Raw genomic sequence first — 12,466 nt, forward strand, 5'->3', positions numbered from 1 at the left:
GAGCATGGACCACACACAGGACGAGCTGCCTAAGAACTCACTCTGCCATCGGTCGGTGACAACCCTGAAACAAATTTCCTTGCTCTCTCTTATTACTGCTCTCTCTCCCATTTACTTGGCATGCAATTTCCCCAGTCCTATCATGCTCCAGCACTTACCTCATCTGATGGTATGGTTTAGCAAGCTAATGCCACACTGTGTAAAAACACACTAAAATAAAACCAACAACAACAACAATTCTATGTTTTACCCATTTTGCCTTTAGGGATCTTCCTTAACTCCAGAAACTCCAGCTGGGGTAACATATTTTAGGCAAAAAAGTTATGGGACACATTAAAAAGAAACAGTCAGCAGCCCAAAATTCATCAAGAAACTCCTCCAGAGTTCTCACTGCTCATTAAATCAACCAAAATCATTCCCGTTTCTTTCTGCAAGGAGCCACTCTTGTGATACAACACCTTCCAGCTCTCTTGCTGAAATGGAGAGCCTGTATCTCTTTAAACACCTTCATAATGCACCCAACCCAGATCCCATTCCTAAAAATGGAGACCCTTGGCATCTCCATGAAAGCACCTCCACCAACTCAGCCTCACCCAGGACAGCACTGCACAGCTGAGGGCACCTCAGGACACAGGAAAGAGCCTGGTGAAAGGGGAGGCTGCCTGCTCAGAGGGCAGAGCGGAAACCTCAGAAGATGAGGAGTTCAGCGCTGCTGCCAGCCTTGCAGGAGCTTTGCTGCAGGGCTTGCAGCTGTTCTGCTGGAAGAAATGGGCTGCTCCATGAGGGGGCCTGTGGATGGCAGTGCTTTGCTCAAGCTGGAGAGATGCCTGTGTGAATCAGCTGGGGAGACTCAGAGGATCTGAGAAACAGCAGCCCCGTGCCAGCCAGCACTCGGTGGGATGCGATCCAAACCAGCCCAGGCAGCGTGTAATTCCCATCCCAGCACTCACCAGTGACTCAGGGCGGCTTGCAGCAGCTTTGCTCCCGCTTCTGCCTTCCAGCGCATGGGCTCTCTGAACTGAAACCAAAGGGAAACCGTCAGCGGAAAAAGTGCTCTTGGGTGACAGTGAGAGCAGCCCAGGGTATCTGAATCAATTTCCTGCTTACACTGAAGCCTGGCCAGCGTAGGTAGGGGCTGAGGTAGCTTTCACTTCTGTCTGCTCACAGCTTCCAGCAAGGGGAAGCTGTCCTGCATTTGTGCATGCTACAATTTTTCAGCACACGTGTGAACTGTGACACTGGTTTAAAATAGCAGAGAGCGGCAGGCTTGTGCTGCATAATGATGCCCTTGTGGCAGACACAGTGCACGCTCTAAAGGGATTTTCACTGCAACTGCACTGCAACAGCACACACACAAAACCCCCAATCTAAAGAGACTGAAAATCTACACATTAAAAAAAAAAAAAAAAAAAAAAGGATTCCCCTATACTGAAATAAATAGAATTAATTCTGCCCACACATAAAAAAAGTGGTATGAATCACTAGAAGCTAAGCCCCAGTCCTATAAACAGCTACCAATGAGTGGGAGCTCAAAGGCAGTGTAGTACAAAGAGCTCCCAGCTGCACCTTCCCACCACTTCAGCATCCTAGCCCTGCCTGCACCACGAGCTGCACAGGCTAAATGCTTCTGGAATATCTCTTTCTATACAGCTGCCTTAACCTCACTGGAAATAATCCAAGTGGGAGAATTTTCATAACAAAATTAAACTTTATAAATTGGGAGCTATCCTGTTTTAACTACCACCACACCAAACTGAGCCCAAACATTTTCCAGTAAAATGCTCCACACTAAGAATTGCTTCTTGTTCAGAAATTGAGCAGAACATAATAATAAGGAGAAAAATCAGCATGGGCATGACTTACTAGAATATAAAATTGCATCAACATTTTAAACCCATGTTAAAATAGCTCCCCTCCAGCACTGCTGTTCTCTATCTACAGCACCAACAGTCAGAATGACAGAGGCTGTGTGGAACCTTGATCACACTGAACTACTGTGGACAGATTAACTTCTTCTAGCCACAAAGACATATTTTCTGCACACAGGAAAAACCATTCCTTATGATGTGGTTGCTTTTTTTAAAGAGAACATATTTTTCCTGTTTTCTCTCATATGAAGCCAATCATTACCCCATGAGCTATGAGTGCACCATTACAGCCAAAACTTCCAGGACAACAGAACCAGGCACAGGCACTGGGTGCTACCCTGTCTCAGACTGAGAAGGGAAAATATCCAAGTTGTTATCACAGATTTGATCACCACACATAGACAAGAAGACAGGATCCCTGGGCCTGCTGCCCAGCAAATGGGGCTGAGAGCCCAGCTTCTCTCAGGTTCACTGCATGAGGGGACGGTGATGCTCAGCCAGCCCCCAGGACTGGGGTATTCCCAGTAAAAAGCACCTTCCTCACTTACCAGCTTCCATGTCATACATTCAACAGAGCACAGAAAAAAAGGTTATGCACCTACCTTTCTGTAGCTCTAGTTCAGCTGTGTTGCTTTACCCTAAGACACTTGGTAGGGACAAGTCTTAGAAGATGCCCTGTCCCTCCCTCTAAAATTATCTACCTTTTATGGTAGATCAGAACTGTCTTAGGCACAGTGGGAAAAGTTTTGTCAAATTTGGAGGTCTAAGATCAAGTCATTTCATTGGAAGGTAACAGGCAGAAACAGGATGGAGGGGAACATATCTTGCATTTAAAAAAAAAACCTCTTCCAAGCTACCTTATAAACTATTAAATTTATAAACAGATTAGCTGCCTCCAGTACTTTTGAATTAAAATAACAAAGTTGTATGATTTACTACTCTAAGGCCCTCCAAAACCCCATTATTCTGGGGACAAGAAATATATGCTCCAACTCAACACACAGAAGAGCAAACAGTTTGTTAAAGAATGACCAAAAGTATCTATACAGTTTGAGATACATATTTAAGATATAGCAAGTTATATGCAGTCATGTGGGAACAGGAGATGATGACATCTGACATCACTGGGGATCATCCTTGTCCCTTCCAGCCCAGGAAGACTTAGAACATTTTGACTGCTGACAACAAAACACACTTGCAGAGTCCCCATGTGGGAGAAGGACCCTTCTGCATCATGGCTGCAGCACAGAGGCTGAGGAGGGAAAGGATTCCCTGTTGCACCAACACAGACCCACTGCTACCACTCAGGGCTCACTCCCACTTCACCTGGCAGCAAGTGAACCTCAGGACCTGCTCTGCTCTTGTCCTAATCACTTAAAAGCTGCAGGGCAGTGACCAGCAGATATCCAGGAGAGAGTATTTCTAACAGCAACAATTTCCTACTGGATATGTGCCTGAGCCCCCCCAGGGGATTTTGCTGCAGAAGTCAGCAGAATAAACATTTTCTTTTGTATATAGACACCACTATGCTATTGAAGTTCCAACTGTAATATTACCTCATCCTCAAGGCACAGTAAAACCTTACTAAGCAAGCATCAGTTTGTTCATCTCCATAGGCAAATTTTCACTAAGCAGAGTAAGACAGTAGGGTTTCCTTTGCATAGAGGTACAGTCAAGCATTACAATAAATTCCCATAAGACTAGACTGCATCGGGGTTTTAAGACACAGGTTACAACACAGCATTAAAAAAAAAAATTAAAAATACACTCTTACAATTAATGAAGTGTGTCTGGTGTTAAAGCAGCTTTGATTTTACAGCCAGTTTACTTATTTGCTACATCTACCATTTTCCCTGGATGTTCTAAAAATAATTAATTCATTTTGCATTATCAAGAAATCTGTTTCTAATCAACACAATATTGTTATGCCTTAAAATAACCTCATTCACAGCTGGAAAATAACCTTGTTGCCATCACTTCTGCGGCAATCTCTGAATGATTTATCACCTTCCCAAGCACCAACAGAAATCTCAGTAAGAAAGCTCTGCCTCTCACCCCTACAACAGCACGACACCACTTTGCCTGTTCAGGGGGTGAACTTGTTCCCAGCGATGTTTTTGGGTCTGCAGCCTAACCCCAACCCCTGTGTGCTAAGCCCCTGAATAGCCCTTCAGAAGTGAAAAATAATTCTGGCAAAGTGAAGCTCCTGCCAGCATTAACAAGACACATTTTGGTAAAACCATACCTGGAAACTGTAGCTGGTCCTCAATGGGGAGAAAATGAGAGAGAGACAGAGAGACAGAGCGTACCAGTGTGAGCTTTGTGGTTAACATAGCAGTACAAGCATTTTAAAACAGCAAGGGAGTGGAAATCCCCCAGAGTAGCTTTGAAAAGATCATGCATGAAAATGTTTTAGAAATGTTAGGATACAAGGCAAGCCACTGAAAAGTATTTTGCCTTACTGCAATGTAGGGACTGCAAATTTACCATCTGGAGCAACACGAGGTTACCAAGGACGTTTCTCCCAGTTGGAATCCAAGATACAAAGTATATTTCACCTTCCACAAAACTGGTGAGTGATGTGATCAAAGAAAAAGTACAAGGGCAGCAGGAAACACACAAGGACATAAGAAACACCCAGGTCCAATCCTGTGAAGCCCTCTACGGTAGCCTCGGCAAAGCCGGGTGAACCCATCCATTGCAGGAAGTGAAGTGGCAGCTCACAGAGGAAGCAGCACTGGCTCGGTCACATCAGCTCATGCCACAGGCTGCACAGGCATGAGACATTCAAACAGAACTCTCAAACAGAAACAAAATCCATTTTAAGAAAATAAACATTTTATTTGGTTTTGTAATAACTTAAGTGGCCATAAACCCTAATGGTTTTGTAGTCTCAACTTAATTGTGCACGCAGGATTCTTGGCAGCCTCTCTCCCCAGTCCAAAGTGTGCTGCCCTCAAGGCAGTGTCTTAGGCTCCATCTCTACCCCCACTCTTTCTTTATCCTCCTCTGCCCTCTTCATTTGCTTTCTGGTCTCTTGTTTTAATTTTTTTCCCTTCCTTTCCTATAGTAGCCTATTATATTTTCTCTGAAAGCAGTAATTTTAAAGTCTCCTGTTATTTAAAATACTAATTTTCCAAAGAAAGTGTCTATTCTCTTTTGTACTTAATGCAACATATACCCTGTTTCACCTTTTCCCTTTAACTGATCTTTCTCCCAAAGCATTTCTAACCTATTTCAATTTCCATCTCCCCTCCCAGGAGGTATCTCAACCTACGGCATGTTTTCCTGAACCTTCCACGAAGCCCTAGTACAAAGACAAATCATTGCACCATGAAGTCAGTGGCAAAGGGAAAGGCATGCTGCTTCTTTATGGGTTCAATTAAATTGATTTGAGTTGCATTTCTCAGCACAGCCTAAGCTCCCTTCTACAGTCAAGCTTTTTAACCCAGAAGGTGTCCTTTCATCCCTGACATGAGCACCTGTCCTCAGGTTGCTTCCTGGTCAGGCTGTAGACTGCACACAGGCTGACACCAGAACAGCACAACAGCTTGTACACAGACTTTCCCTGAGCATGCCAGCTCTCAGGGAAGGGCACATCCAGCTGGATTTCTCGGGAGGAGGCAGTGCTGCAGAAACTGTAGTGCCCTGCAAGCACAGCGCCAGGAAGCACCATCTGCTTCTGGGAAGCTTTGGGGAAAACCCCAAATGGAGAAGTTGAGTGGGAGCAGGATCTTAATTTTAAACAGTTTGACTCTGCAGATGAGTAAAGAACGGCAGGCCAATGTTATTGCTCGTGAGCAGCCCTTGACCTCCTCCAGCACCAAGCACAGTGCTGAAACCCTAACCAAGCTTCAAGCAAACTCAGGGGGATGAACTCAAGTGAAAAGACAGACAGCAGCAGCATTTAGGAAAAAGAATGAAGGAAGAGACAGAAAAACGAAATAAAGAAACAGAAGTTACTGAAAAAAATTAACAGTAAGGGACAGAAAGCAAGACAACTAACAGGATTTAATTTTTTATTTTTTAGTGTACTGAAGCCAAAGTGAGTCATCACTTTTCCTAACAAATTATTGGCCATTACAAATTTTGCAGAACTAGGTCTTTGGGGCTTCCAAATTCACATCTCTTTCTCTGCCCTATAGGGACACACTATTCAGGACTTCAGCTGATTTGACCACTCTGTTGGTTTGGCCATGAATATCTGTTTAAGGCACAAGAGATCCTTGGTTTAATTTTCCATGCCCAGACCCTTTGACTCAGTCTTAATAAAGAACTTTATCAGCATCTATACAGAAATCTATGAATCAACCCAATGGTTATTCATCTGAATTACTAGGATGAGCTCAATTTTTTTTAAACACATACATGTGTTTGATGACATATAGACACACATTTTTCTAGCCACAGCTGTCACTGAAATGCAACTGCTAATGTAAAAACCCAGTACTCTCAGGGACCTCATGAACATGCTGTTGGGAAAGTGGTGACAGCAAAGATTGTCACCATTTTCTTTTCTTAAAAAGAAAAAAAATCAACAGGAAAAAGGATGTGTTCTTAAAAAGCCCTTCCCATGAGGATAGGCTGGAGATGTACAGAGGCAAGAACCAGGAGCAGTGCTCTCCCACGGCCCCTTCTCCAAATGCAGTGGGCAGTGGAAATCTGTGCTGCTCTGCCTGAGCATGCTGCCACAGCCAGGCAGCCACAGCATTTTTTGTTTCTTTCATAGAGCCACATTCCAGTTTCAAGCACATAGATATAGCAGACAAGACTGTGAACCATATGACTTAGCACAGGTCAGACCATTTCATGTCTCACAGCATCTACTTCAGAAAAACTGCTTTGCACATGGGCCCTAACCTTGAGGTTTGGTTAGTCGCTAGGTGGTTTTCCATAATAATAGTAAGTAACTTTTATATTTTGATATAACCTTCTACAAAATAAGTTCACAGCAATATACAGAATCCCTGTATGCAAACGTCAGTATATTACACACGAAGACTTGCTTTATCAGTCCCACTCCCAGAGACAAACATGCTTAACTACAGAGCACTCTGGGCAATCCCGTATCAAAATCACTGTGGTTTAGGTGCAAACAGTTTCTCACACACTTGTGTATTTGTTGCAATATCGAGCAGGGGAAACTGGAAATTTTTGTAACATTTTTATTAACAATACAGCATGACTCAAGTTTCCTCACTTTCCCGAGCCCAGCCGCACACCAGGGTAAAGAGGTTAGCTTCTTTCCTGGGCTGAGGGAAGACAGTGGAACAACTACACATTTGCAGCCCAAATGTGCTGGCACTGATAAGGGACTGATGACTAACAATGTGATCATTAACCCTTCGCAGTTATTGGCAAGAAACTTGGACAGAAAAGCCCCAGAAAGCAAAAGAAGAGGCTCTGAAATCCTCACCCCAGTGCACAGACCCAAGGGCACGATGGCTGTAAGGTGTCCCAGCCAGCTGGCTGGGTCCTGCAGCAGCACCCTCAGGCTGCCACGCTGCTCTGGGCAGGGAATGCTCCCAAGAACGGAATGTCTGCGAGACAACAGAAACTGCCTGGATCCCTGCAGCCACCCGCAACTGCCTCCACAGGATCGGGAGACCAAGAAAACTACGACTCACACGAGCTCCCTGAAAAATCAGAGAAAGGAGTATCTCTCTCTAGCCAGATGATTCCTGATGGTGAATTATGTCTATTTATGCAAAATCAAAGGGTCAGACAAAGAGCTGAAGAAGAGAGAGGGCTATAGGGTAACTTGAAGGTGGGCACAAATAAAGTCCAGGAGATGAAGCACCTTACAAGTTTGCACTTGCCCAGTGAAGGGATTTTGCAAAGTGACCCAAGCAATATGAGGCACAGAATGAAGAGCTCCTGACCTGTCCCACAGCTTTGACAGTTGTGTAAGAACTGCCCCTGACTTAAGAGAGCCTGTGTGGTGAAATAAAGAACTGTCTGGTTTCTTCCTTCTGCACTTACCTGAATTCTTTCTGTTCAAGTCTACAAGAGCAGCTTTCTAGCTTTAAAATCTTGTCCCCTCCTGGCTGTGATTCCTTACCATCTCAAAATTCTATAAATACCCTGAGAGCACCACAAGCTTTTCTTTCTTCCTTCATGGTGTTACTCTGAACCTTATCTTTCATCAGCTTACAACTCTTCACTTTCTAACCCTAAAGTTTCCTGGGAGGTACTCACAGATGTGCCGTATCACTGCAGGCCATCTTGCTGTGCAGGCTGGACTCTCAGCCTCTCCTCTGATATCTGGGCTGTGGATGATGACCAGCCCAGAGGTAGCACAATGACACCAAGCTTCCCCCACAGCCCACCTGACATAACCAGACCCTGTTCCACTCAGCTCCATAACCTTCATCTCCCTTTCAAACTTTAAGTGTTAGATCTTCACAATACCTCACCAGCTTCTCCTGCTTCATGTATGACACAGTATTTCTTGTCTACTAACACAAACAAAACTGTCATCCATCACCATCATCCTCTGGTTTTCTTCAAATCAACGGTTTAGGTTGGAAGGGACCTTAAAGATCATCTCATTCCAACCACCTGGCCATAGGCAGGGACACCTTCCACCAGGTTGTTCAAAGCCCCATCCAGGATGGCCTTGAACACTTCCAGGAATGAGGAAAACACTCATTTCCAAACACTTACTTCTCCTGAAATGTAATACTTTACTAATTTATCCACCCTGTGTGCTGCCACAGGGATAATTTTTCTATGCTAGAGCTACAAGCACATCACCTCTCACTGTCCCTCCACTTTCCCACTGCACCAAAACCTCTTCACTTTCAAAGCCTGTTCTGGTCTCCCTCCACTTGCCTCTGTATTGCCTCCAATGATATAAAGGTTCCTCTCTGTTCAAGCAATGATAACAGGTTCCACTGCCTCCCTGTCATGTATTTGAGCAAGTGTGTGCTTGGAGGGCATTTTTTTTTTTCTTGAGAGATATTAGCAGGCTGTTCTACTTCAAATCTCTCCTCCAAGATCTCCTTTACCAAGCAGCTGGGAACAACTGGCTTCTGAATATCAAGGTGATCCAGAGGGTCCCACTGTCTCCTATTGCTCCCGCACGCAGGCAGGTCCCTCCCTCCTGACTTGAAACTATGAACTCCCTTCAGCCAAGGGCTGCAGTTCTGCCTTCCGCTCACAAAGAGGGGTCCTCAACCACAGCAAACGCTTCTCTACACAACAGAAATAAAATAAGGTAATCAAAGCTAACAGCAAAGGAAGTTGTCCTGGGTGGTTTTAAGCTGAGTGCAACACATCACCACCATACCTCAAGCTTAGCTCAAAAGCAACAATACAACACAGCCCTCAGAGAAAAGATGATGATGTGAAAAACCAGCCAGGCCCAGGCTAATGCACAACGGCATTCCAGACCACCCCAATTTCACCTTCATCACTAAACTCGCCTGCTCTGTGTGCAATCAGCAAGGGAGTTTAAAAATACAACTGTTCCCGCTGCCAGCCTGGAGATGTGCTTGACCTGAATACACCCAGCTATTTTTAGCACATCACTGCACTCCTTTCAGCCATCCCGTATTTATAAAACGGAAGTTATGAGGAAAGTTGTTCTTGGCTGGCACCGGGAAGGCACAGCCAAGTTAACAATAGGCAAAGCAATTCAAGAAGTGCCAACAATAGGAGCTCTTCATTTTTCCTTCTAAATATGAAGTGTTGAAAACGTTTGGTTAAAGCCTGCTGCCTCAAGATGCTCCCAGAGTGCTGTTAATCAAGGAAAATCAGAAGACCCCCTGCACAAGCGCAGAGGGGGGATTCCCTCCCCCCAGCAGCATTCAGCTGACACCAGCGGGGATGCTTGTTACCGGTCCCTGCAGTCTGAAAAGATCAAAGCTGCGAAGACATTCTTCATTCATCGAGCAGTCCCGGCTTTGTCTCCTACCCAACCCAAAAAATTTCGGCCCTGCGTCAACCTCTGGGGCGGGCACCGGGCCTGCCTTTCCCTCCGGCATCCCTGGGGGGCGGCGGCCGTGGCGCATCCCGGGCAGGGCTGGGCTGAGCCCGGCTCCACGGGGGAACCCCCGCGCCAGGGGCGAGGGCTCCGCCGCACCTCGCACAACTCCCGGGCGGCAACTTCGCCTTTGCGACCCGACCCTAAGCGGAGAAGAGCAGCCCCGCGCAGACTTCTCTGCACCGCGGCGCTGGCAGAGGCACTTCAGCGAGGTGTCGCCCCCCGCCAGCCCGGCCAGCCCCCAGCGCTGCCGCCCGCGGGCCCGGCCCCGCTCACCGACGCGCCCCGTCCCCTGTCCCGGCGCCGGCGGGTCCCTGCCCGCGGCCCGCCCGCCCCGCCGCACCTGTGCCGGCGCTCGCCGCGCTCCGAGCCGGGCCCGGGGCCGCCGCTGCCGGCGGGGCGCGGGCGGTGCGGGGCCGGCCCGGCTGCGCGGGCGCGGCTCCGTGCGCGGCCCCGGCGGGCGGGGGGCGCGGCGAGGACGCGCTACTGCCGCCGCCCACGACTGCCGGCGCCGCCACCCCCGCGGGCGGGAGCCGCTTTCGGTTTCATGGCAACCCCCGGGCGGGGAGACCCCGGCGGCGGCACCGCCCCTCTCCGGGCAACGCCGGCGCTCCCGGGCTGGGGGAGGGAGCAGCGGCGTCCCCCCGCCTCCTTAGGGACGGCAGCGCCGGGACCCGCGGCTGGGGAAGGCTCCCCGGCAGCCCATCCTCACCCGCCGGCCGCCCCGGGCTCAGCACGCCGCCCCGCAGCGTCCCGAACGCCCGGTGAGGTGCGGTAAGGTCGGCAGAGCCGTGCCCCGCCGGCCAGGGAGTTTTCCAGGAGCGGGTAACGAGGAGCGGCGGCGGCGCTCGGACACGGCACTCGCTGCCGCCCTCCGCCTGCCTGCAGGGAGGGCAGGTAGTTGCTCTTTCATTATTTACACCTGCGGGACTGAAAGAGCGAAACAAAGCCCATGCTAAATAGGTAAAGGACGCGGACATGCCACATGCCTGTTATTACTTGCTATTATTATATTACTGTTACGTGCCAGGACTACTGGCTAATGACCCGAGACGTTCCGAAGGGTTCCTTACAAAGGCAGGCAACGCCGCCCTCCTCCAGCCAACAGTACTGATGCGAGGGCTTTGCTGCCCGTTCCACATCACCTGCTGCTGCACTTTGTTCTGTCTTTCACATTAAACCACTTCTAGGAAAACCAGACTCTAAGGAACATTCCATCCTAGCACACGCACAAAAGCCCTAAGGCTAACAAAAAAAGAAACAACTGGGTCGCCTTATCTGGATTGCCTTCAAAGGAGCTCTAATACCAATACTAATAAAATGGTTTCAGAGAGATTCTTCTTTTGCTAAAATGACTCAGAATTGTCACTCCCGAGGGAGTCAGTCCATAGTGCATTGAGTCTGGGAGCCCAGCAAAGACATTACTACAACAGACACTTTTAAAAACACTCCCTCTTGCAAAAATTAGGTTGGTTTTATTTTTTATTAGTTTTTAGGAATATCCTGATTAGTCTGGGTACTACTTGCTGGAAGTTCACAGGAAGATCCGTCAGAACAACAGGCATTATGTTTCTGTAATTAAATATTTATAAGTTTAAATGAATAGTTTAGAGATGGGATCAGGTTCCCAAGCTGGTCATTGGCTGCACTATCCTCCCAGTGCCAAACATAACTCCTCAGAACAGTGCTTTGTGGGGTTGAAGATTCATCAATAAAATCATCAGATATCAGGGTGCAGGCATTAGTTTAAAATCCCTCTTCACTTAAGGCTCAGTGAGTATAACAGGATGCCTGGTCTGCCTTAAGACAAAGTTGCATCCTTGAAACTGCAGTAGAGATCACAATCCCTGAATCTCAGTGCTTCCTTTTGAGCCAATCCAAGGGAAAACTGCCAAGTCAGTAACAGCAATGAGGATTTATTGTGCTGCTAGAATTCTTTCAGTGTACAAAACTGCACTGAAAAAGAGCTTTAAGATTAAAGAATTAGACAGAACTAAAAAGTAGCAGCCTTTATTAGTGGTGAAAATGAAGTAATTATTTTCCAAAGTTGTATTTCAGAATTGATTTTGAGGATGTCTGTTCTTACAAAAGGGGGCACCTGCTAATTAAATAGTCCAGATACTGTTGCCTGTATTTTCTGCTTCTCCTCCCTACATGACTGTACATTTTTGACACCTAATTCATCAGCAATAGACTATGAGTAGTGTTAGAGTTCACATTTGCCTTTATATCTCATATACAACTGCCTAGGATCTTAAAGCAGATGTCTATCCCATCAATGCCTGGTTTTAACTCACTCTGAGAAAGGCAAACTCTTGAGGTTTGGCTACCTCAGCCTCAGGAAAAGCTGGAGGTTCACCACGTTTAGCAGGATGACTGAGCTGTATTCAGTGCTGTTTACAGTGTAACATTGCTGACTTCTCTGTAACTTCCCTTGCAATATGAAACACATCTCCAAGCACACTATTTCATGATGTTTGGCTTTGCTTTTTTGCCTGACAACCACATTTCTGCCTGGCCTCAGCTATAAATTCAGTCTATTCCTTTCTTTTGCTATAAAGAGTCACAACAGTTCTAGTAACCTTCATCCCAAACTATTCCTTAAACTCTG

At 46.9% G+C, this 12,466-nt stretch overlaps 1 protein-coding gene across 1 annotated transcript; it reads left to right on the plus strand.

Moving 5' to 3' along the window:
* Positions 1–7,404: 7,404 nt before the first annotated feature.
* LOC128785205 (sterile alpha motif domain-containing protein 1-like) lies at positions 7,405–10,633 on the plus strand. Its single transcript, XM_053937503.1, has 2 exons — positions 7,405–7,524; positions 9,581–10,633. Exons 1-2 carry the CDS (start codon positions 7,405–7,407, stop codon positions 10,631–10,633), a joined length of 1,173 nt encoding a protein of 390 aa, XP_053793478.1.
* Positions 10,634–12,466: the final 1,833 nt, after the last annotated feature.

The sequence above is a fragment of the Vidua chalybeata genome, chromosome 3, assembly GCF_026979565.1.
Source record: "Vidua chalybeata isolate OUT-0048 chromosome 3, bVidCha1 merged haplotype, whole genome shotgun sequence".
In the NCBI taxonomy this organism is placed as follows: Eukaryota; Metazoa; Chordata; class Aves; order Passeriformes; family Viduidae; genus Vidua; species Vidua chalybeata.